The sequence below is a fragment of the Ranitomeya variabilis genome, chromosome 1, assembly GCF_051348905.1.
Source record: "Ranitomeya variabilis isolate aRanVar5 chromosome 1, aRanVar5.hap1, whole genome shotgun sequence".
In the NCBI taxonomy this organism is placed as follows: domain Eukaryota; kingdom Metazoa; phylum Chordata; class Amphibia; order Anura; family Dendrobatidae; genus Ranitomeya; species Ranitomeya variabilis.
In genome coordinates, this window is record NC_135232.1 from 379,435,741 (window position 1) to 379,462,835 (window position 27,095).

Sequence of the window (27,095 nt, forward strand, 5' to 3'; positions counted from 1 at the left end):
TGAGATCTTTGGTTCCCAACCACCGTGTCTTTGTGCGATGCAGAAAAGGTGAACGGATGGACTCTACATGCCTGGTTCCCACCGTGAAGCATGGAGGAGGAGGTGTGATGGTGTGGGGGTGCTTTGCTGGTGACACACTTGGGGATTTATTCAAAATTGAAGGCATACTGAACCAGCATGGCTACCACAGCATCTTGCAGCGGCATGCTATTCCATCCGGCTTGCATGTAGTTGGAGTTGGACCATCATTTATTTTTCAACAGGACAATGACCCCGAACACACCTCCAGGCTGTGTAAGGGCTATTTGACCAAGAAGGAGAGTGATGGGGTGCTACGCCAGATGACCTGGCCTCCACAGTCACCAGACCTGAACCCAATCGAGATGGTTTGGGGTGAACTGGACCGCAGAGTGAGGGCAAAAGGGCCAACAAGTGCTAAGCATCTCTGGGAACTCCTTCAAGATTGTTGGAAGACCATTCCCGGTGACTACCTCTTGAAGCTCATCAAGACAATGCCAAGAGTGCGCAAAGCAGTCATCAAAGCAAAAGGTGGCTACTTTGAAGAACCTAGAATATAAGACACAATTTCAGTTGTTTCACACTTTTTTGTTAAGTATATAATTCCACATGTGTTAATTCATAGTTTTGATGCCTTCAGTGTGAATGTACAATTTTCATAGTCCTGAAAATACAGAAAAATCTTTAAATGAGAAGGTGTGTCCAAACTTTTGGTCTGTACTGTATATATAATATTTTATTCATTTTGTAAATTAGGGGGCAGGTCAGTGAGGGATCAGTGACCTGTCAGAAGCCATATACATGAACACTTAATCAGAGCACCACATGAAGATTCCCCCCCTCCCCCACAGGCCGCCCTGGAGCACGGGCATATCATTAACTTAAAACTGAAAATACAGATTTAACAACAACCACAAGACTGATTTCATAACCCAAGTTCTCATTATTCAGTATAACGGCGCCAACCTGACATGACAGTATACCGTATGTATGTTACTGTGCACAATCCTGCTGACAGGTTCCCTTTTAAATAAGGTAAGTAATTGTTTTCCTTTTTTTTTTTTTTTTAAGACTTGCCTCCCCAGCATTCAAACTCCCAACTTATATAATTGGAGGCAACAGCAAAATCTATACCACAGGCTGCACTGTCAAGCACAGCAGAATTTTATGTGCTCGCATATGCAATGCAATCTTCTTCTTTACAGACACATTGTACTAGTACATTTTGATACTGTACATGTCTATATACCTCTAAATTTCTAGGTACCTGTATTCTAAGGGTAAAATAATAGTCGGAGATATTTTTCTTCCTATAAAACTGCTAAAAAATGAAAAACAATTACAATAATTACTTTTTATATGCTTTTCTAGGTAAATATAAATATCACAAGTCATGTATTTGGTATCACAGTAACCATAACAATCCGTACATTAGTGAACTGATTATTTACAGCGACTGGTGAATGGCGTAAAAAAAAAAAAGTTAAAAAAAATGCCGCGGTGTAACGTAGTCCGTCTAATGGACGACTAAAACGTAATGTGAACCCAGCCTAATTAAAATATTACGCTGAAGCTGTATTCACATGTCGCTTAAAAACTGTATTTTTCCAGCTCCACAAAGAAATAAAGAAAAAAGTGCAAGTGCACTAACACTTCACAGTTCAACAACGTCTTTAGACAGTGGGCAGGAGTTTTCCTGAAGTCACATCCACTTTGCTTGGGCAGTTAGGCTGTGTTCGCACATAGCGAAGATGCTTTGTTTTGTTTCTTGAATTTCTGTGCAAAAAAACCCCTCCTGCTTTTTAACTGTCTAAGGATCCCAACCATCTCGGATACAGCAGAACAGTTCCGGATTTCGGGTCTACACCCTGCTTTCCTGGGCGGTCTGCTGAATGTCCACCATTGCCACCCTTTAACATGTCCTCCAAAAATTTGCCACATAATTTGTCCCTCTTTTGGTTTTGTAAAAGTTGGGAGGTATGTATGTAGGTTTCCGTTTAAGACTTTTCATAGTCGGACTTCAAGGGTATTTTAGGTTTGTGTCCATTCAGATTTAGTTCTAACATTTTTTTCTGTAGATCAAATAGAACGATTTGCTTTAATAAACATATTATTAAACTGATCTTTGCTACGTTATTTATGGATTTGCTTTCTAGGAGTGTCTAAACATGTGGGTGATGCCTTAAAAGCTCATGTGTCCCAGCACTTAAGAAAAATCTGTGCCATTGGGATTCCAACCTGGGGGGTTATTGAGAATCAAAAGGATCTTATTGGAAAAGATGTGAGTATGACAATTCCTATAATTTATGTATCGATTATGGTTATATACCGTACTTGCATTTCTCTCACATAGCTTCCTTCCAAATTTATTGCCAATTGATTGAACAATGGAGATGTGTGTTTTCTTTTTTATAAATCTGCACGAAGTTTCAGGTTTAGATAAAACTTGTTTTTATTTTCAGGCAGTTTGCCTTTATCAAACTCTGGTGAATCCACTGAGTAAGCTCACCACCTTAAATAGCATGCATTCTCATTTCATCATGGTGGATGATGGCACGGCTGGAAAGTATGAAAGCGATATGAAACTTAGAAGAAACCTTGAGGAATACATATCTCTGCAGAAAATACATACAAGTAAGTCTGTATCTACTTTATGGATATTCCTTCAGGAATACTGTAATAATTCATTCTAGATTTATAGAATAGTATAATTTAGAATATAATTTAATAATAATTGTATTATTTTATTAGCATAGAGTAAATTGGGTTTTTTTTTGGACCTGTCCTGTAATGGATCTAGCAGAGCGTTTAATAGGAATATTGTAGATGTAAACAGAGCTTTAGGATGAATAATTACCCATAACAGGCACTGATTGTGTTTGATCTTGTGCGTCTTTTTTTTTTTAATTTTTTCACTCCAACAATTGTAGGTGTGATCACATTTTCCTTCTGACAGGCAGATGCCTATTGACAGCCAACAAAGATAATTTTAAAGTCAGCATTAGAGATGGGCCAACCCGAATGGTAAACTAGTGTCTGTACACATACTCCGAACATGGACTTCTCCTGGAAGTCTGTCTTACTGTTTGGGTTCGGCAGCCTTTCAATCAACAAGCTTTACCTGTGAGGGCACTTCCTGCCCGATCACAGACATGTCAAGTATCGGCGCACTGTGTAATAAAAAAAAAAATACTAGGATCGCCTCTATTTTTCATAACAAGCACAGGTAAAGCAGACGGCTGTGGGCTGCTGCCCTCAGCTGTCAGCTTTATTTTGGCTGGTTATCAAAAATAGAGCGGTTCCCACTCCCTTTTTTAAAATTATTTAAATAATAATCTTAAAAAAAAAAAACATTTTTGACAGGCAGACTGGGGGCTGGAATATTTGACCCTCCCCAGCCTAAGAATAGCAGCCCTCATCTACCCCAGAAAAGGCGCATCCATTAGATGGGGATTTGCCCTGCTCTTCCCGCTTGCCCTGGTGCGTTGGCAAGCTGGGTAATATTTTGAGGTTGATGTCAGCTGATATCAAGCCCCTCTTTTTTTCCATTTATTAACAATAAAAATAAAAAATAAAGGTAACCCTTACCTGTCCACTGATAATCCATAATGCTGATGTCCCGTGATGAACACCAACTCGGCTACATCTGGTTGCATTGCTGAGCAGTGACATCAGTAACCTGACCACTCAGTAAGACAGCCAGATGACACTGAGCTGAGAGTAAGAACATGGCTGCGTGTGACCGGCGGTAACCTTAATGACGTCACTACCGGTCATACACAGCCGCGTTCTCACACTAAGCTCGGTTTGATCTTGCTGCCGGACTGAGCAGTCACATTACTAATGTCACCGCTCAACAATGCAAACAGATGTAGCAGAGTTGTGGCTCGTCCTGGGGATATCATCATTATGGATTATCAGCTGACATGTGAGGATTACTTTTTTTTTTTTTTTTTTTAATAACTGGAAAATAAAGGAGATTTGTCAAGACGTGTTTTGTTCAATTAAAATACTTTTTTTCTGTGTGTGTGTCTTTATTTTCAAAGGATGCGACATTTCTGGGGTGACTGAGGGCTGATGTTGTAAGTTTAGGAGGGGGCCAATATCCATGGCCCCTTCCTAGCCTATTTATATCAGCCCGCAGCTGTTTGTTTAGCTTTTGCTGAAATATAGAAGAGACCCCCATGTCATTTTTTTTGGGGGAATCCCCCCCATTTTAATAATTTGTAAAGGCTACACAGAAAGCTGTGAGCTAATATTAATAGCCTGGGAGGCTTCATGGATAGTGGCCCCTTCCCAGAATAATAACACTAATGCGATCCGGGTTCTGGATAGAGTTCAGGTACGTGACAGACCCGAGCATCCATGGGTCCGCTCATCCCTTGTCGGCATATCGGTGTCAAACAAGCTGGTTTGTATTCTTATTTCTAATGCTGCACATGTTTATAATGAACATTGATGGGAATGATCATTCAGGCATTATCAGATTATGTAAACCATAAAGCAAAGTTGAGATGCATTACACCCATTTTTTTTCTACATTTTAATTTAGGTGTTAGTTCATTCAACTCTTATTTATTTTACTTACTTCTAGAACCTAGGATAAAAACAAAATGAGCAAATACTCTGCAGTAAAAAAATAGTGCTTTTAAATAACACCGGGTATATGGTTGACACTACTTTGATCAAAACAGCGTAAAAGCCTTCCCACTGCTACAAGGTGTGCCCTATTGGGATGGTCCCTATCTGTTGTAGATCACCTCGCTATGTGACAACAGGTCTCAAATAGATGGGGACAGAGCAGGACTCAGACCTGACTGTTCAGACCCCTGCCTGTGGAAAGTTATGTAGACAAAATGAACAGCCCAAAATGGAGGCTCTATTCCCCTGTATGCATAAAGTGCAAAACACTAAAACAAAACTAGAGAAATGAGCCGGCACACATATTGGTATAAGTGCAATGTATAGGTGCAAAGTCATACTGTGGCCATTAACAGACAAAACCTAGAATAAAAACTAAATGAACAAATACCCTGCATTAAGTAAATAGTAATAGTACATGTAAAAAACATAGGGTACATAGCTGACACTATTTTAATTATACTTGTATAGCACTGTCAGATTCCACAGCGTTTTACAGATACTGTATCATCATAATGCTCCCTATTGGGGCTCACAATCTAAATTCCCTATCACTGGAGTGTGGGATGAAATTATCCCTATATTTGGAATGTGGAAAGAAACCCACACAAACACAGGGAGAACATACAAACCCTTCACAGATGATGTGCTTGGTGGGATTTGAACCCAGATCTCTCATGCTGCACAGCAACAATACTCACCACTGAGCCACCATGCTGCCCTCTTAGTGTAAGACTATATGGGCAGCTGGTGGCATGTGCCATCTACAGTGTGTGAGCAAGCAGAGATTCAGCCTCTGCTACAAGTCATTTTGCATATACATATACAGTCATGGCCAAAAGTGTTGGCATCCTTAAACTAGTTCCACAAAATGAAGTATTCCTGCCAGAAAATTATTACAATTATACATATTTTGTTATAGACATGTTTATTTCCTGTGTATTGAAACAACACAAAAAAATGAGAGAAAAAAAGGCAAATTGGACATTATTTCACACTAAACCCCAAAAATGGGGTGGGCAAAATTTTGGCACGCTCAACTAAGGCTACTTTCACACTTGTCCGTCAGTACGGGGCCGTCGCAAACTGTCGGCCCGACGTACCGATGGACGGTGTGCTAAATATCACAACGTGGGCAGCGGTGTTGTGAAATTGGATTTTGGGCTCCCCCGGTGGCCACTGGTGGAATTGAACTGGTGTGCATCATCCCCTCTGTTCACCTGTTTCCATCAGGATGTGGGAGTCGCTATTTAACCTTGCTCCTCTGTCACTTCCATGCCGGTCAACATTGTAATCAGAAGCCTTTCTGTGCATGTTCCTGCTGCTAGACAACTCCCAGCTAAGTTGGACTTTAGTCCTCGTTTGTTTTTGCATTTTGTTCCAGTTCACAGCTGTAGTTTCGTTTCTGTGTCTGGAAAGCTCTTGTGATCTGAAATTGCCACTCTGATGTTATGAGTTAATACTAGAGTCTTAAAGTAATTTCAGGATGGTATTTTGATAGGGTTTTCAGCTGACCATGAAAGTGCCCTTTCTGTCTTCCTGCTATCTAGTAAGCGGACCTCAATTTTGCTAAACCTATTTTCATACTACGTTTGTCATTTCATCTAAAATCACCGCCAATATATGTGGGGGCCTCTGTCTGCCTATCGGGGAAATTTCTCTAGAGGTGAGCCAGGACTATATTTTCCTCTGCCAGGATTAGTTAGTCCTCCGGCCGGCGCTGGGCGTCTAGGGATAAAAACGTAGGCAACGCTACCCGGCTACTGTTAGTTGTGCGGCAGGTTTAGTTCATGGTCAGTTTAGTTTCCATCCTTCCAAGAGCTAGTACTTATGTTTGCTGGGCTATGTTCTCTTGCCATTGAGAACCATAACAGTTTGACCGGCCCAAAAAGGGTTAAATTAATTGACAGAGAAAGGAGAGAAAAGAGAAGTCTGCTGAAGATTTTTTTTTTTTTTCCCTTCCCTTCAGTTCTGAGTGTGCTTGTAATTGAATCTCTTGCAAGTCTGCCTATATTGCAGCCTTTCTCTCTCTCTCTCTCTCCTTCTAATCCTGGAATGGCTCTGTGTTCACCTGTTTAAAATGGATATTCAGAGTTTAGCTGAAGGTTTGAATAATCTCACCACGAAAGTTCAAAATTTACAAGATTTTGTTGTTCATGTTCCTATATCTGAACCTAGAATTCCTTTGCCTGAATTTTTCTCGGGGAATAGATCTTGCTTTCAAAATTTCAAAAATAATTGCAAGTTGTTTTTGTCCCTGAAATCTCGCTCTGCTGGAGATCCTGCTCAGCAGGTCAGGATTGTGATTTCCTTGCTCCGGGGCGACCCTCAGGATTGGGCTTTTGCATTGGCTCCAGGGGATCCTGCGTTGCTCAATGTGGATGCGTTTTTTCTGGCCTTGGGGTTGCTTTATGAGGAACCTCAGTTAGAGCTTCAGGCGGAAAAGGCCTTGATGTCCCTATCTCAGGGGCAAGACGAAGCTGAAATATACTGCCAGAAATTCCGTAAATGGGCTGTGCTTACTCAGTGGAATGAGTGCGCCCTGGCGGCGAATTTCAGAGAGGGTCTCTCTGATGCCATTAAGGATGTTATGGTGGGGTTCCCTGTGCCTGCGGGTCTGAATGAGTCCATGACAATGGCTATCCAGATCGATAGGCGTCTGCGGGAGGGCAAACCTGTGCACCATTTGGCGGTGTCTACTGAGAAGACGCCAGAGAATATGCAATGTGATAGAATTCTGTCCAGAAGTGAACGGCAGAATTTAAGACGAAAAAATGGGTTGTGCTTCTATTGCGGTGATTCAACTCATGTTATATCAGCATGCTCTTAAGGCCCCGTCTCACATAGCGAGATCGCTAGCGAGATCGCTGCTGAGTCACTAGTTTTGTGACGCAACAGCGACCTCCATAGCGATCTCGCTATGTGTGACACGTACCAGCGATCAGGCCCCTGCTGTGAGATCGCTGGTCGTGTCAGAATGGCCTGGACCTTTTTTTGGTCGTTGAGGCCCCGCTGACATCGCTGAATCGGTGTGTGTGACACCGATCCAGCGATGTCTTCACTGGTAACCAGGGTAAACATCGGGTTACTAAGCGCAGGGCCGCGCTTAGTAACCCGATGTTTACCCTGGTTACCAGCGTAAATGTACAAAAAAACAAACAGTACATACTCGCCTTCTGATGTCCGTCAGGTCCCTTGCCGTCTGCTTCCTGCTCTCACTGACTCCCGGCCGTACAGTGAGAAGTGAGAGCACAGCAGTGACGTCACCGCTGCGCTCTGCTCTCGCTGTACGGCCGGATCTCAGTCAGAGCAGGAAGCAGACGGCAAGGGACCTGGACACCGAAAGGCGAGTATGTACTGTTTGTTTTTTTTGGTAACCAGGGTAAACATCGGGTTACTAAGCGCGGCCCTGCGCTTAGTAACCCGATGTTTACCCTGGTTACCCGGGTGCTGCAGGGGGACTTCGGCATCGTTGAAGACAGTTTCAACGATGCCGAAGTCGTTCCCCTGATCGTTGGTCGCTGGAGAGAGCGGTCTGTGTGACAGCTCCCCAGCGACCACACAGCGACTTACCAACGATCACGGCCAGGTCATATCGCTGGTCGTGATCGTTGGTAAATCGCTTAGTGAGACGGGGCCTTAAGCGTACTAAGAAGCTTGATAAGTCTGTTTCAATTGGCACTTTACAGTCTAAGTTTATTCTATCTGTGACCCTGATTTGTTCTTTATCATCTATTACCGCGGATGCCTATGTCGACTCTGGCGCCGCTTTGAGTCTTATGGATTGGTCCTTTGCCAAACGCTGTGGGTATGATTTGGAGCCTCTTGAAACTCCTATACCCCTGAAGGGGATTGACTCCACCCCATTGGCTAGTAATAAACCACAATACTGGACACAAGTAACTATGCGGATTAATCCGGATCACCAGGAGATTATTCGCTTTCTTGTGCTGTATAACCTACATGATGTGTTGGTGCTTGGATTGCCATGGCTGCAATCTCATAACCCAGTCCTTGACTGGAAAGCTATGTCTGTGTTAAGCTGGGGATGTAAGGGGACGCATGGGGACGTACCTGTGGTTTCCATTTCATCATCTATTCCCTCTGAGATTCCTGAATTCTTGACTGAATATCGTGACGTTTTTGAAGAACCTAAGCTTGGTTCATTACCTCCGCACCGGGAGTGCGATTGTGCCATAGATTTGATTCCGGGTAGTAAATACCCTAAGGGTCGTTTATTTAATCTGTCTGTGCCTGAACATGCTGCTATGCGAGAATATATAAAGGAGTCCTTGGAAAAGGGACATATTCGTCCTTCGTCATCTCCCTTAGGAGCCGGTTTTTTCTTTGTGGCTAAGAAAGATGGCTCTTTGAGACCGTGTATTGATTATCGGCTTTTGAATAAAATCACGGTTAAATATCAATATCCGTTGCCACTGCTGACTGATTTGTTTGCTCGCATAAAGGGGGCCAAGTGGTTCTCTAAGATAGATCTCCGTGGGGCGTATAATTTGGTGCGAATTAAGCAGGGGGATGAGTGGAAGACCGCATTTAATACGCCCGAGGGCCACTTTGAGTATTTGGTGATGCCTTTTGGTCTTTCAAATGCCCCTTCAGTCTTTCAGTCCTTTATGCATGACATTTTCCGTGATTATTTGGATAAATTTATGATTGTGTATCTGGATGATATTTTGATTTTTTCGGATGACTGGGACTCTCATGTCCAGCAGGTCAGGAGGGTTTTTCAGGTTTTGGGGTCTAATTCCTTGTGTGTGAAGGGTTCTAAGTGCGTTTTTGGGGTTCAAAAGATTTCCTTTTTGGGATATATTTTTTCCCCCTCTTCCATCGAGATGGATCCTGTCAAGGTTCAGGCTATTTGTGATTGGACGCAACCCTCTTCTCTTAAGAGTCTTCAGAAATTTTTGGGCTTTGCTAACTTTTATCGTCGATTTATTGCTGGTTTTTCTGATGTTGTTAAACCATTGACTGATTTGACTAAGAAGGGTGCTGATGTTGCTGATTGGTCCCCTGCTGCTGTGGAGGCCTTTCGGGAGCTTAAGCGCCGCTTTTCTTCCGCCCCTGTGTTGCGTCAGCCTGATGTTGCTCTTCCTTTTCAGGTTGAGGTCGACGCTTCTGAAATCGGAGCTGGGGCAGTTTTGTCGCAGAGAAGTTCCGATTGTTCCGTGATGAGACCTTGTGCCTTTTTCTCGCGTAAATTTTCGCCCGCCGAGCGGAATTATGATGTTGGGAATCGGGAGCTTTTGGCCATGAAGTGGGCTTTTGAGGAGTGGCGTCATTGGCTTGAGGGGGCTAGACATCAGGTGGTGGTATTGACTGACCACAAAAATCTAATTTATCTTGAGTCCGCCAGACGCCTGAATCCTAGACAGGCGCGCTGGTCGTTGTTTTTCTCTCGGTTTAATTTTGTGGTGTCCTACCTGCCGGGTTCTAAGAATGTTAAGGCGGATGCCCTTTCTAGGAGTTTTGAGCCTGACTCCCCTGGTAACTCTGAACCTACAGGTATCCTTAAGGATGGAGTGATATTGTCTGCCGTTTCTCCAGACCTGCGGCGGGCCTTGCAGGAGTTTCAGGCGGATAGACCTGATCGTTGCCCACCTGGTAGACTGTTTGTTCCTGATGATTGGACCAGTAAAGTCATTTCTGAGGTTCATTCTTCTGCGTTGACAGGTCATCCTGGAATCTTTGGTACCAGGGATTTGGTGGCAAGGTCCTTCTGGTGGCCTTCCCTGTCTCGAGATGTGCGAGGCTTTGTGCAGTCTTGTGACGTTTGTGCTCGGGCCAAGCCTTGTTGTTCTCGGGCTAGTGGATTGTTGTTGCCCTTGCCTATCCCGAAGAGACCCTGGACGCACATCTTGATGGATTTTATTTCGGATCTTCCTGTTTCTCAGAAGATGTCTGTCATCTGGGTGGTGTGTGACCGTTTCTCTAAGATGGTCCATTTGGTTCCCCTGCCTAAGTTGCCTTCTTCTTCCGAGTTGGTTCCTCTGTTTTTTCAAAATGTGGTCCGTTTGCATGGTATTCCGGAGAATATCGTTTCTGACAGAGGAACCCAATTCGTGTCTAGATTTTGGCGAGCATTCTGTGCTAGGATGGGCATAGATTTGTCTTTCTCGTCTGCTTTCCATCCTCAGACAAATGGCCAGACCGAGCGGACGAATCAGACCTTGGAGACATATTTGAGGTGTTTTGTGTCTGCAGATCAGGATGATTGGGTTGCTTTTTTGCCTTTAGCGGAGTTTGCCCTCAATAATCGGGCCAGCTCTGCCACCTTGGTGTCTCCTTTTTTCTGTAATTCGGGGTTTCATCCTCGATTTTCTTCTGGTCAGGTGGAATCTTCGGATTGTCCTGGAGTGGATGCTGTGGTGGAGAGGTTGCATCAGATTTGGGGGCAGGTAGTGGACAATTTGAAGTTGTCCCAGGAGAAGACTCAGCTTTTTGCCAACCGCCGGCGTCGGGTTGGTCCTCGGCTTTGTGTTGGGGACTTGGTGTGGTTGTCTTCTCGTTTTGTCCCTATGAGGGTTTCTTCTCCTAAGTTTAAGCCTCGGTTCATCGGCCCGTACAAGATATTGGAGATTCTTAACCCTGTGTCCTTCCGTTTGGACCTCCCTGCATCTTTTTCTATTCATAATGTTTTTCATCGGTCATTGTTGCGCAGGTATGAGGTACCGGTTGTGCCTTCCGTTGAGCCTCCTGCTCCGGTGTTGGTTGAGGGCGAGTTGGAGTACGTTGTGGAAAAAATCTTGGACTCCCGTGTTTCCAGACGGAAACTCCAGTATCTGGTCAAATGGAAGGGATACGGTCAGGAGGATAATTCTTGGGTGACTGCCTCTGATGTTCATGCCTCCGATCTGGTCCGTGCCTTTCATAGGGCTCATCCTGATCGCCCTGGTGGTTCTGGTGAGGGTTCGGTGCCCCCTCCTTGAGGGGGGGTACTGTTGTGAAATTGGATTTTGGGCTCCCCCGGTGGCCACTGGTGGAATTGAACTGGTGTGCATCATCCCCTCTGTTCACCTGTTTCCATCAGGATGTGGGAGTCGCTATTTAACCTTGCTCCTCTGTCACTTCCATGCCGGTCAACATTGTAATCAGAAGCCTTTCTGTGCATGTTCCTGCTGCTAGACAACTCCCAGCTAAGTTGGACTTTAGTCCTCGTTTGTTTTTGCATTTTGTTCCAGTTCACAGCCGTAGTTTCGTTTCTGTGTCTGGAAAGCTCTTGTGATCTGAAATTGCCACTCTGATGTTATGAGTTAATACTAGAGTCTTAAAGTAATTTCAGGATGGTATTTTGATAGGGTTTTCAGCTGACCATGAAAGTGCCCTTTCTGTCTTCCTGCTATCTAGTAAGCGGACCTCAATTTTGCTAAACCTATTTTCATACTACGTTTGTCATTTCATCTAAAATCACCGCCAATATATGTGGGGGCCTCTGTCTGCCTATCGGGGAAATTTCTCTAGAGGTGAGCCAGGACTATATTTTCCTCTGCCAGGATTAGTTAGTCCTCCGGCCGGCGCTGGGCGTCTAGGGATAAAAACGTAGGCAACGCTACCCGGCTACTGTTAGTTGTGCGGCAGGTTTAGTTCATGGTCAGTTTAGTTTCCATCCTTCCAAGAGCTAGTACTTATGTTTGCTGGGCTATGTTCTCTTGCCATTGAGAACCATAACACAGCGGATGCAGTTTTACAACGCATCCGCTGCCCCATTGTGATGAGTGGGGAGGAGGGGACGAAGAAAATGGCGGACGCGACGCACAAAAAAACCTTACATGTAACTTTTTTTGTTATGACGGTCCGCCAAAACACGATGCATCCGACGCACGATGGATGCGACGTGTGGCAATACGTCGCAATGCGTCGCTAATGCAAGTGTATGGAGAAAAAATGCATCCTGCGGGCAACTTTGCAGGATGCGTTTTTTCTCCAAAACGACGCATTGCGACGTGCGTCACAAAACGCAAGTGTGAAAGTAGCCTTAATATTTGGTTGCCCACTCTTTGGAATAAATAACTGTAAACAATCTCAACTGGATTTTTGGAGCACCCTTTCCCAGATGGAATTTGGTTAACTTCCGTACATTTGGCAAACTGCAGTCTAGCTTTTTTATGTCTATGTCAGCAGTGGGGTCTGGATCTCCTGCAGTAGCATTTCATTTCATTCAAATGTTGATGGATAGTTTGATCTGACGTGATATACTCTGAGCCTAGAGGACAGCAGCTTGAATTTCGTTGGAACTTGATTGGGGCTGCTTAATCACCATCTATCCTGCATTACAACATTTCATCAATTTTTCTCTGCCGTCCACATCCAGGGAGATTAGCTACAGTTCCATGGGTTGTAAACTTCTTGATTATGTTGCTCACCATGGACAAAGAAACATTAAGATCTCTGGACATGGACTTGTAACCTTGAGATTGTTGATATTTTTCAACACTTTTGGTTCTCAAGTCCTCAGACAGTTCTCGTCTCCTCTTTCTGTTCTTGATGCTTAGTATGGCACACACAGACACAATGCAAATATTGAGTCAACTTCTCCCCATTTCATCTGGCTTCAGGTGTGATTTTCTTATTGAATAATTATGCAAATTGTCTCTTCAGGGAGGAAGAGAGCTAGAACTCTAATGCCACCTATTGGAAGGTAGCAATCCTACAAGTCATTGTTGACCCTTTAACAAGCCTTGTCACATGACTTAGGATAATAGCCAAACCAGAATCTCAATTTGCAGACACTGTGTTTCGGGGTACTGCCCCTTGTCAGTGCAAAGCGGAGATCTGGTTTGGCTGTGTGAGAGCATCAGACCGTTATCCCAAAAGTATCGTTTCTCCTTGCGGAGATCGACATGCTAAGCATGCCGAGATGAGGAAACTTAAAGCCACATATTGACCACACCTATTACTTGCCTCATGTGAGTTTGAACGAGCATCACATGCTTTAAACAAAGTTCTTTACCAACAATTTTGGCAAGGTGCCAACAATTTTTTGTTCGGACCATTTTTGATGTTTTATGTGAAATTATGTCCCATTTCCCTTTTTTTTCTCTTTTTTGTGTTGTTCCAGTACACACACCGGAAATAAACGTGTATAATCTGGGAGAAATACTTCATTTTCTGGAACAACTTCAAGGGTGCCAACACTTTCATCCATTACTGTATAGAAAGCTATCAATATTTCTTTGACAGGAATGGGACAAGGTGTTCCTGTAGTTGGCCTGGTAGTAGAAGGAGGTCCAAATGTTATCTTGATGGTGTGGGAATATGTTCGCAGCACTCCAGCCATTCCTGTGGTGGTTTGTGAAGGGACCGGGAGAGCGGCAGATATCTTGGCTTTCACACACAAGCACACCGCAGATAAAAGGTAAAATAGTTTTCATCCTTTTTATTTAGATATCGTCTAAATAGATTTTCCGGTTGAGAAGCTTTTCTTCTTCCTTTTCTATGTGTCCTATAAGAATTCATTGACATTTCTGAGCAAAACGACCATGTTGTCTGACAATTTGGCTAGATTAGTTTTTAGCAAATTTTTGTAAATCTCACAATTTCTATAGAAATGTTTCTATTAAGGGTGAGTGGGGAGCAATCATGAAATAACTCAATGAATGGGACATACGTTGAAATGTACATTATTAAAACCATACAAATATTTTATTAATTGCTAATACTGGACTTAATTTTCCTACTGTCTGTCTCCTGCAGAGAGATTTCTACACAACTGAGGGATGAAATTCTGCGAATGATTCAGAAGACCTTTAGTCTTGGCCATAGGCAGGCAAACCACGTACTGCTTATTCTCATGGAGTGTATGGAGTGCCGTGATTCGGTAAGTGACACACTACTTTTCTGTTGAATGGGTGTAGATGTACGTGAGGTTGCATCTTTGAATCTGAATTAATGTGGTTCTCGTTTGGATTATTGTCAAAATGTTGAAAAATATTTTAAAAACTGTCGTTTTATATCGTATTTGTTCTTTTTTTTAAAAAAAAAAAATCTATTTTCTATTTAATTCTTATAGTTTTGGTAGAACATAATTTAATTATTTGATCAAATTTAGAATTCAGAATGAGACCATCGCTGAAAGTAAATGGGAGAAAAAAAGAGCAGTCTTTCCCCCAGTTTAATATTCACTCCTGGGATTCAAGGGAATCTAGATGGTTTCTGCTACTCCATCTAGAGCAGCATGATGTATGGGTAGAGACCCCGATTTCAGCAATATATCGCTTACTGCAGTTTTGATAAAATCTGCTGAAGACCTAACAGTTCTCTGAATGCTGAGCTCTGTATAATCCCACCCACATCACTGATTGACAGCTTTTTGTGTACACTGGTAGCATTCTGCCCATGCACAATCAGTGATGGAAGCAGGGTTATACAGAGCCCATGAATATAAAATTACTACATGACAGCAGGTCTACTAGTCCTCTAAGTGGTAATCTGCTGATTTTTAGCTAAAACTATAGCAAGCAGGGAAGTAGGTGATGTGTGTGTGTGTGTGTGTGTGTGTGTGTGTATGTGTGTGTATATATATATATATATATATATATATATATATATATATATATATATATATATATATATATATATATATATATATATATATATATATATATATATATATATATATATATATATATATATATATATATATATAGTGTATATATATACAGTGCCTACAAGTAGTATTCAACTCCCTGCAGATTTAGCAGGTTTACACATTTGGAATTAACTTGGCATTGTGACATTTGGACTGTAGATCAGCCTGGAAGTGTGAAATGCACTGCAGCAAAAAAGAATGTTATTTCTTTGTTTATTTTTTTTTTAAATTGGGAAAAGTCTTTTCAGAGGGTCATTTATTATTCAACCCCTCAACCCACCAGAATTCTGTTTGGTTCCCCTAAAGTATTAAGAAGTAGTTCAGGCACAAAGAACAATGAGCTTCACATGTTTGGATTAATTATCTCTTTTTCCAGCCTTTTCTGACTATTTAAGACCCTCCCCAAACTTGTGAACAGCACTCAAACATGGTCAACATGGGAAAGACAAAGGAGCATTCCAAGGCCATCAGAGACAAGATCGTGGAGGGTCACAAGGCTAGCAAGGGGTACAAAACCCTTTCCAAGGAGTTGGGCCTACCTGTCTCCACTGTTGGGAGCATCATCCTGAAGTGGAAGGCTTATGGAACTACTGTTAGCCTTCCACGGCCTGGACAGCCTTTGAAAGTTTCCTCCCGTGCCGAGGCCAGGCTTGTCCAAAGAGTCAAGGCTAACCCAAGGACAACAAGGAAGGAGCTCCGGGAAGATCTCATGGCAGTGGGGACATTGGTTTCAGTCAATACCATAAGTAACGTACTCCACCGCAATGGTCTCCGTTCCAGACGAGCCCGTAAGGTACCTTTACTTTCAAAGCGTCATGTCAAGGCTCGTCTACAGTTTGCTCATGATCACTTGGAGGACTCTGAGACTGACTGGTTCAAGGTTCTCTGGTCTGATGAGACCAAGATCGAGATCTTTGGTGCCAACCACACACGTGACGTTTGGAGACTGGATGGCACTGCATACGACCCCAAGAATACCATCCCTACAGTCAAGCATGGTGGTGGCAGCATCATGCTGTGGGGCTGTTTCTCAGCCAAGGGGCCTGCCCATCTGGTCCGCATCCATGGGAAGATGGATAGCACGGCCTACCTGGAGATTTTGGCCAAGAACTTCCGCTCCTCCATCAAGGATCTTAAGATGGGTCGTCATTTCATCTTCCAACAAGACATCGACCCAAAGCACACAGCCAAGAAAACCAAGGACTGGTTCAAGAGGCAAAAAATGAAGGTGTTGCAGTGGCCTAGTCAGTCTCCTGACCTTAACACAATTGAAAACTTGTGGAAGGAGCTCAAGATTAAAGTCCACATGAGACACCCAAAGAACCTAGATAACTTGGAGAAGATCTGCATGGAGGAGTGGGCCAAGATAACTCCAGAGACCTATGCCAGCCTGATCAGGTCTTATAAAAGACTATTATTAGCTGTAATTGCAAACAAAGGTTATTCCACAAAATATTAAACCTAGGGGTTGAATAATAATTGACCCACACTTTTATGTTTAAAATTTATAAAAATTTAACTGAGCAACAAAACTTTTTGGTTTGTAAGATTTATGCATCTGTTAATAAATCCTGCTCTTGTTTGAAGTTTGAAGGCTCTAACTTATTTGCATCTTATTAAACCTGCTAAATCTGCAGGGGGTTGAATACTACTTGTAGGCACTGTATATATATATATATATATATATATATATATATATTATAATATAATATAATATATATATAATATATCTGGAATCCGTGAGTAAAAGAGGGGTTCTGAGTGATGACCCTACTTCCATGACATCCATATGTTGTAATAGCTCTAAATCTATATGTGAACGATATCATTGCTCACATTCAAAATCTTTGAAAAAGAAGATTTTTTGCGGTACTACACTTCATCCTTATTCACGGGCATACTGCTGATCTGCAACACCAGACACAACCCATAGACACGAAAGGTGCTGTTCCTGAGATGGAAAAATATAATCCCTTTTTTTTTCTATAATCCTTTTCAACTTTTATAATCTACTGCATTTCCAAAAAATGTATCAAATCTATGGCAGCATATTAATATTATTTCTAGCAATTTCAAATTTTTTTCCATATGTGAGATAAATTAATAAACCTATTTATTTTCTTAGATCACAATATTTGACGCAGACTCTGAAGAACAGCAAGATATTGATATTGCCATTCTGACAGCTCTGCTTAAAGGTTCGTTAGTATTTCAGTTATGGTAAATGTCGTACTGCGCATTGACAAATTCATCTGTTTGATGAAAGTGTTCGGGCATTGTTTTTCAGTAATGTTGAATTATTTCGGAGATTTGATTGTAGGGATCATCATTTACTATAAATCCCATATGTAAGCTGCAGCGCCCCAGAGTCCTGGTCGTTGCAGTACTGATGCTCCGCCGCTAAGGGGGGCTATGGTACGTCTGATGGCACTGAAGGAGTTCACCTGACCAGGTATCACAGACACCAATACACTTCACAGTCTGGCCTCCAGGGGGAACTAAGGTTGCTATGTATTAGGCCACTCCTCACAGTCTGGTAAAACTGGGGGTTGGATAGGAAGTTAGGCAGAAGCTGACTGGGTTGGAACCAGGCAATATCCTGTGGCAGAGGGTGTTGCAGGGGAAGATTCAGGGGGGTCCCTGTCAGGGGTGGGATCCTGACAGAGGCCTAGCGAACAGGAAAGAATGTTACGGGACCGCGCCTGCACTTCATCGCGGCGGTACCCCAAGAAAGGACAAGAAGCGAGGTTTATTGTGCTGAGTGAGAAACGAGATCAACACAACAAGGAGAAAGACCAGTAGGAGTAGTGCTGTAAGACGAGGCAACATCCTACTGAGGCGCGTAGCCGGTGGCCGGAAACGCCGAGGAAGTATTGAGCTCCAGGCCTTACTTCAAAACGACGGCAGGACAGTCAGTTATAGGCGGGTTGTCTCACTCAAATCACCTAAGAAGACATAGGGGGCAACAGTTGGAGAGGGGCGACACTAGGGTCCCGGAAGAGCTCCGAGCCTACCCGTCATACGGGTGCGTCCTAGCCATATCATCTGGGGGGACGAAGAAGAACATCATAATCGAGTTGTGAGGGAACTTCAGAAACAGACACAACAGTTGTCGGGACTATCCCGTAAGCACAGCAGGGGAGGACCACAACACACAAGCGCTAGAAGGTAGGCACAGATTTCCACCTGCAAAGGGAACTCTGGAGGTGCCATCGGACCGGCCGGACTCCCGCAGCCCGGTTAACCGTATTCCGGACTGAGGATCCTGAAGCCTTCAGTAAAGAGGTAAAGAGACTGCAACCTGGTGTCCTCATTATTTACCGCGACCTGCACCGCACCATAGCCTTATTACCATCCACACCTTTCACTGGGCGCCCCTCAGCAGGGTCACGGACCGGGTCTAGCCACCGTGACAACCCCAGAACAGAGACTCAGAGGCCCGGTACCGGGTACCCCCCAGCCCTGCGATAGTGGGGGCGCTCCATAAGCCATATGCCCAAAATGTATAATTGACATAGTGCTAAGTTAACTTGTCCAGACAAAAGATCTACACTCACCGTATTATAGGCCATGCAAAAATTCAAGGTATATCGTGGCTAAATTAGGAAATCGGATCAGTGGCAATTTCAGACATTGTTGACTGTAGAATTTTGTAAAGGGCCATCACAATGTTAATATTGCATATGTGAATATATTCTTTATTCTAGGTACTAACATGTCTGCATCTGACCAGCTGAGCCTTGCTTTGACTTGGAACAGAGTGGATATTGCTAAGAAACATATCCTAGTGTATGGCCAGCACTGGAAAGTTTGTATTTTTAAAATTTATATATTGTTTAGATAATTTGCTAGAATTCTAATATCACCGACTGCTTAATTCCTCACATACCAAATCTGTGCTTGTCGCCAGTAGGAGCAGGAGTCTAAATTCATGCAATAAATAAAGGAATTAAGAAAAGGGGCTTTTATAGTGCATTAACTCGCACCACAAAAATCACTACTTTTCACCTTCCTTCCCAAATTGTACTTGCTTTGCCAATGTTCCACTACAACACACGTTTTTACAAGGTGTGGCTCGGAATAATCAATGAACCCCATACAGCAAAGCTTTTATGCCAGAGTTCTGGTTTAAAAAGCTTTTGAAAAGTCACAAAATGTTGGCACAACTCAAGGCTTCAGTTGAACTTTTGGCATTCTGACGTGATTTTCTCCCGGCTCCGACAAAATGGGCAAAACTGGTAAGGGACTAAGACATGGGGAATGACAATGTACTCCTCACCAACTGGAGAGGAGTACTGGAATAAGATGTGTGGTGAAATGCATACGGAGCCTCGTTCCTCTTGTCAGATGCTCCAGAAAGCCTCTTAATTAATCAGGACCCTCACTCTTCACCCTGTAAAGATTGCCGATCTTGATGACTCTGGGCTATAATATTTTTGGAATGTCCCTGTGGATCTAGAATGATTTGGCAATTAATACCTAGTATCTCTGCTGTTCTGAGCAATGACCCAGGTGAAATTGATATTCTTTGTCCATGCTTGTGGTCTAGGATCGTTATGGGTTATCATAGTATCTCTGCAGATCTAGGTCTGTTAGATGTTTGGACTTGAAGAAATATGGTTTTATCAGTCATATTAAAGCTTTTAAAATGGAAGGTTTAATGACGGTAGTCTAGAGAAGGAATATTTAATCTAAATTGGTTAAAATTCTTATAGGGGTCAGTGCTGTTTCCCTGGGTTATAGCACCGAGTCCCACTGTTTCTCTCCATAGTTTACTACAATCTAATATTGGAGGGAGCTCACGGCATGGAAATTTCTACAGGTCCATCTGCCCACTTGACTTACACTCCATTTGGCTATGGCCAAGAACAATGGGTTTCACCAGTATTAGATGGATTTAAGGCCACATTCACGCTTTCAGTATTTGGTCAGTAGTTTACATCAGTATGTGTAAGCCAAAATCACGAGAGGAACAATCCGAGGAAAAGTGTAATGGAAAAACCTCACCCCTTCTGTATACAAATACTGAGGTACAAAATTGACCTAATACTGAATGTGGCCTAAAGCAGAGAAAAATCTTGCTTATAGATATTGTGAATATTGGATTCTGGTGCCTTCTATGCTCAGATCAGTGTTCCTTTCCTCCTACATCCAAGATGGCTTCCATAGTGACATAAGGGATGAACTGGTAACTCTAAACAATGCCTATCATCTCTTGCCAATTCCCCAGTACAGGGAAGGCATGGATTTAGCTTATCACAGCACTCCTGAAGCCATTGTGGAGGCCATCTTGGAAGCAGACGTAAAGCAATGAGGATCTGGGCACAGGAGGCAATGGGAGCCAAATGGAGGGCACCAAGTATGGTGGCCATATTTATAAAATGTTTATTGACGTTTCAGCCCCAGGGTGGAGGGTCGCTTTTTGTTGATTTATAACTATACTTGATTTATGCTATGTGTTCCTAAGGCTCCACCAATTTAGATACTGTATTGCCGAAGGGGTAGAGTTTACTACAATTGTAATTGTGATCAGTAAAAGATACAATGTTCTTTTTCTATAGAATTTTTTTCTTACCTCTTTTAAACTTGTTTTATCCTGCTGTGGTGTACACCTGACCAAATATATGTAAACTGTTTTTTCCCCTTGGATGAACATCCACTGATTTACAGTTTTAGATGCCCAGAGGAGTAGATAAAGTCATAGCTTCCCTTTAAAAACACATTATATATGGGAACACTACTTTCTAATCAGGCTTCGGATCATACCCTCGGGTATCTGAGTTAATTACTTTTTTCAATGATGCTTGTCCATTACCTATTCTAGTTATAGCCTCGTACCACTAAAGTTCTACTGCCTTGGGAAGGACAGTTGTTTTTTTTTTGCTTTACAAAAAGTACAGCGTATTTCTTTTATTTTATCTGGTAAGATGATGCTTAGCTCTAAGTAGAAACATTTTCATTTATGTACATTCATCCGCCTTTGATTTGGAGACATAGCCGAGTATTATGTGTAAAGTACTAGAGTTTTGACCTTTATCATTCTGTTAGGGTTCTAATCATGTTTTGGTTAGTTGTCCAGTTCACGACATAACACAATAATCCAGGATCATCAGTTACATGTGAAAAAGGTTCTGAGATTTCTTTTCATATGAAACAAGCTAAAACAATATGTTCACTTGCATTTCAAAAGGCAACGCGTTTTGAATACAAGGGTTTTCTTTTTGAGCTTGAAAAAGAAGTGTGGACTTGATTAATTAAGACTGGTGTTGTACATGTCAGTTTCAATGAAAGTGGGTAGCGGAGCAAGAGGTGCCTAATTTAATGAATAAGGTGCATGATACAAGTGACATGCGCTTTCCCAGAAATCTTACTCCAGTCGGTGACTGGAGTAAGATTTCTGGCTTAAGGTATGCCACAACTGATCATGAATTAGACAGGCAGGCATTGCCACGTCCCTAAGATTCTCCAATGATTTTGAAGTGCTTACCAATGGAAGGAAACATAGTAGGCAAAATACAGGTTGCTGTGTATAGATTTACAGAGTAATTTCAGGGCGTTAGTGGTTCCTGCTGTTCTGAAGTGAGATGTCATAATATACAAATACTAGGTATTGCTACACCATGAATAAAGAGGACCGACAGGCTTTCCCATTAATGAAGCTTTTTGATAGAATCATACATCAAAATCTTTTCCTTATTGAGTGTTTTGTTGCTTCCAGTTTTAAGACCGTATGGCCCCAATTTGTTTAAAACTGGAATTTGCATGCTAGCTGGGATTGTCGTTAAAAACACCAAAAGTTACAAAAACTTTGCAACCTTTCAAGGTGTTTTACCCCAGATTCTGGTGAAAACACGTTGCTCATGTTGGAATGGAAAAGGACAGCTCTCCATGTACTGACTTCCTGGGAATCACATGCAGCAGCCCATCTGACCAAGCATAGCTGTAGTGCATATCATCGTGAAGCCACTGATGAAGCAGGAGGTGAATTTGAGACTCATCAGGCTCTTCATATACAATTCAACTTAGTTGGGAACATGGAACTAATAATATCTGTACATTTTTATAGCAAAGCTGAAAAGTGGCCATAACCATCAACTTAAGAAAATAAATTAGGGACTGATTGCGTTTTAAAGGGAATCCATACAGTAACTATTATGGCTGTATAGGTCATGCAACAACAATAATAATGATGACAGTTTTGTAGTAATCGGGTGTGCCATTACTGAGAAATCAAAGTTTGAAGCCATATGCAAATTAGTTTGGGAGTGCACTGTTGGCATGTAGAGAGTGCATCGCCAAGTACCAGATGCACTTCCAGACTAATTTGTATTTTTCTTCAAGGCTTGATTTATTATCGGTTCACTACAAAACCGGTATTGTTGTTGTTCCATGACCTATACAGATATACTATTTGTATAATTAGTAAAATCATCCTGATGGGTCCCAATAAAACCCTTACTGGACAGTCTCTTAAATTCAGATTTATGACTGATCTCTTCTATTTTCTCGTGAAAGGCTGGTTCTTTAGAAAAAGCCATGCAGGATGCCTTAGTGATGGATCGGGTAGACTTTGTGAAGCTGTTGATAGAATATGGCGTGAACATGCACCGTTTCCTCACCATATCCAGGCTGGAAGAATTGTACAATACTGTAAGTAACATCAGAAGGATATACAGATATGCATGGAGTAGTTTGCTAAGTACGAGGATTTCTCCTATCATTTATTTATTTTACTCCTTATATCACATCAATAATTCCACAGCCCTGTCCCCATTGGGGCTCACAATCTAGATTCCCTATCAGTATGTCTTTGGATTTTTTCAATTTTGTAAATGTTATCAATCAAAAATATTATTTTGAAGTTAGTGAAATAAACCTAAAACCAATCTTGTGGCTTATACAAAGTATTCAATAATTTATTAACTACATTTTTATAAAAGGGGTCTTATAGAAATATGTTTTACAGAAAAGTGCAATTTTGACATCTCAGTAGATTCTACCTGCAATGTCAAAGGTTCTACCAGTAGATTTACAGCTGCAATCAAAATTATTCAGACACCATTGCAAATTATGTTTATTAGCAAAATTTACATAACAAAAAAGAACAATTTAGAAAGTAAAAGAAAACCTCAAGTTTACTGTGTGAAATCTGAAGCTTGAGCGTTATTTGATCTTATAACAGGATAATGAACTTGCTTAAAGGGGTTGTCCACTACTAGGACAACCCCTTCTTAAACTAAATGTCCGGCCCTGATAAAATAAATAAATCTATACTCCCCTCCCATACCGGCTCCGTTCCAGCGGTGTCTGCGTTCGCGGGGTGAAATAACACGTGATGCCCGGCGACCAGTCAGTGCTGACATAACGGTCTCTACCTCCTGTCGAAATGAACATGGAAAGGAAGTTTGAGATCAGCTGCAGCCCGCATTTCCGCTTTGTGTTTGTGATAGACAGTGACGCCAGCGCTGATTGGGTGCCGGGCATTATGTCTCATTTCACCGCATCACAGCCCGGGGACCACGAGTGCCAACACCCATGGAACGAAGCCAGCATGGGAAGTGAGTATAGGTATATTTATTTTATCGGGGCCGAACATTTAGTTTAAGAAGGGGTGATCACTTTGAGCTGGACAATATACAGATAGTTAGCAACTACCTGCCTGTTAGTTCTTGGCCCAATAAAAACAAAATAGTCGCAGACAACTCCTTTAAAGATCCGCGCACAGAGGATTCGGAGACATCCAGCAATAGTAGCAAATATCAGAAAACGAGTATCCTGTATCAGAGATCCATTAAAAACATTTCTTTCTTTGTGGTTAAAACAGAGATATCCACCCCGCATATATTGTGAACTGTAACACACTACATATTTCAGATTACTCCTTCTTCATGGTGCAACCAAAAATACCTTTCTTTCCTTTTTTTACACCTGTGCGAATCTCATAGGGATGAATCCCACTTTAAAAATAAGAAAAAAGGAAAAAGATGTAGTAAAATCCTATGAGAAAAAACCCCATATACAACCACTAATCCATAATTTGATGCCAGCTACATAGTAATGCTCATAAATAGTTTTACCATGTGAACATAGAGCCATGCAGTGCCCATACAAATGTCTTCCCTCTGCCCCCATGGCGCTGCTTTGCCTTCTACTTCTTTAACCGGAAATCTAGACAATAGAAGATTGACCAGATGGAAAGTGTAACAGATATGTTTTGTCAAGCATTGTGCCAAGAATCCAGGGATCTCTCACTATATCCTGGATTCTTGTTAAGCATGGCTTGGGTAGCCAAAAGTTGCCAAAAAAGGCTCTGTGGTTATTGGGGTAATAAAAACATAATTATGTGACTGCATAAATGACACTTTTTCACTACTTAACCTGTAAAATATCGTAGTTGTTTAAGTTTAGTAAACTCCTGTCTATAACACTGTTCCAGTATCTTATTATGTTATGTTTGGTGTGTTTTCCGACCCATACTTATTTTTAATGTATACATGGAATGATTGAATGTGGCATATGTAAACACTTGGCCGGTACCAGTTGGAATATGTCAAAGATCGCAGCCTGGGAGGTCACGCCGATCCACCCGCTGTTGTCTTTGGAGCAAACAGCCCTCTATCGTCTGAACAATTATGCAATTGACCGACGATCAACAGAGGAGGCCACAGGCATTTCCACTAATAGGTTGGCCATCGAGAAACTAACAGTGAGCGTATGGTATATAAACTGCCAATTGCAAGGCATGGAATATATGTATATACTCATGATACAGTCCCTGTGAACTCCATGATAAACATAAGACTACTTTCTGCAACCACCTGTCGTGTTCTATACAGACTGACTGGAGGCCTGGTTCTGGTTATGGTAGCATATGGCTTCGGGGTGCGGGCTACAGAACAAAAGGAACAGAACTATTACATTTTATATTTAATCCAAAACAATAGGCAATGTTTGTAAAATCTTTAGTATATTTTTTATAAAGGGCATAAAACAATGCAGTGCATAATATTACAGAAAATAAAACCGGATTAACAAAAGAACTTACTACACTGATCACAAAGAAGATTCAGTTTTGAAGGCGAGCACTTCGATTGGAGACATTCAGTGAACGGGATTTTTGCATACACCAACCAATGTGTTTTTCTCTACCGGAACAGAGATCATAATTTGTCTTGAGCTTTTAACAGCACCTGACTTGCACCCCCCCAGCCTAAATTTTCTATGACCGAATACTTTTATTTTATGTATGGAAATGTGTAATCTGCTGTGCTCTCCTATATAGGGGGATACTGTAAAAATGTATAGGAGGAAGAAGGAAGGAATCTGTCACAACTATCCAACATTAAAATCCAGTTTATTCACAAGACATTAAAAGCAATGATCTGATCCAATGAAATCTTATAAAACCTGACGCATTTCTGGTGCAACGCAAACACCCTTAGTCATAGGATATAGGTTTGCAATACACACTGGATATATGTACTGGTAAATGCCAATCACATTCAAAGGAATAATTTCATATAGAAACAACAGCTGCGTGCGACACTAATTAACCATTGATTGCCTGGTGATACAGTAGTTATTGCTAATATTATTTATATACTCTGCTATTGGCTTTTAATCTTCCTGGTCGTGCAACCAATGTACCTAACATTGCACAAACCGCATTAACTACATTAAACCACATGGTGGGGATCACAATTGATGAAAGATTCTAGGATGTGGATTTTAAGGTTGGATGGTTGTGCAGGATTTCTTCCTCCTCATGGCTGTGCCAGATTCCTTCCTGCTGTGCCTCACCAGCAGACACAGCACCCTCCACGTATATCTCCATCCTGTTCATCGATTACTTTGTAGCGTGATGAGCTCCATCCATTTTCCACTTTTCCCTTTTTCCTCAACCTGTAAAAATGTATACTTTTCTCTGTTTTTTTTACAATAAGATACATTGAAGCTAAAACCATGGTGTAAAACGGAGCCTTCCTTTGACCAGATTTTGAGAATACTTGCTTTCTTTTGTATCTTATAGAAACAAGGACCCACAAATCTGCTCCTACACCATTTGGTTGGAGATGTAAAACAGGTGAGATTCAATAAATATTACATTTTAAAATATTTAAATATTATTAAAATACTGACATTGTTAATTTTTAAAGGGGTATTCTCAAGTTGTTTCTTGAGGCGCTCATAGCTCTGCAGTCTCTTTACATTCTCCGTACTTCCTGATTGCTTGGGGATGGGTACTCCTTCTTGAGTGGCCTGCTGGTCAGTAGCTCTATGTTGCTAGAACATATTAACAGTCTGACAGTGTTTGTTCAGAGTCTACACTGTTCACTATACTTACATATTTGCATAACAGTGCATTTGAACAAGCACATGGCTCAGAAAAGTGAGAGCAGTGATTAGGAGTACTGCTCTGAAAGCTGCCAATTGTGGGGGCTGTTGATTTGTACAAAGCTGTAAAGAGCTCAGGAGCTGATTGGAAAGGGGGGGGGGGAGATGAGTAGCTAAGTGCTGTATATAAATCAATGGGCTGGAGAGAGCTGACAGGTATGTTAGGAATCAACTGTTCTCCTGGAATGTACCTGCACATTCGTCCAGGCTTTGGTGGTCAATCTTCTTGATAAAAGCTGTACACTATGCAAGATGAAAGCTCTTCTAGCATGAGAATGACAGCAGATAAAAAAGCAAGTCAATTACAAACTTGCTTATATTCATGCAGTCTATCTAACTAAACAAACACCTTTTAACAGCGGTTGTACAAGATGCATTCCTTCCCCTTTAATGTATAAAACTGTCATTATTGTACTTATTGTAGTAAAGTCAACACATC

General features: G+C 41.9%; 1 protein-coding gene across 2 annotated transcripts in view; it reads left to right on the forward strand.

Moving 5' to 3' along the window:
* TRPM6 (transient receptor potential cation channel subfamily M member 6) overlaps positions 1-27,095 on the forward strand; it is a 292,688-nt gene that overhangs the window by 92,589 nt on the left and 173,004 nt on the right. For both annotated transcript variants that reach the window (XM_077249032.1, XM_077249033.1), the window contains exons 6-13: positions 2,175-2,299; positions 2,481-2,652; positions 13,855-14,029; positions 14,368-14,491; positions 17,388-17,460; positions 18,970-19,070; positions 22,778-22,912; positions 26,292-26,345. In XM_077249032.1, the coding sequence (XP_077105147.1) occupies positions 2,175-2,299; positions 2,481-2,652; positions 13,855-14,029; positions 14,368-14,491; positions 17,388-17,460; positions 18,970-19,070; positions 22,778-22,912; positions 26,292-26,345 (959 nt within the window). The remainder of the gene's footprint in view (positions 1-2,174; positions 2,300-2,480; positions 2,653-13,854; positions 14,030-14,367; positions 14,492-17,387; positions 17,461-18,969; positions 19,071-22,777; positions 22,913-26,291; positions 26,346-27,095) is intronic.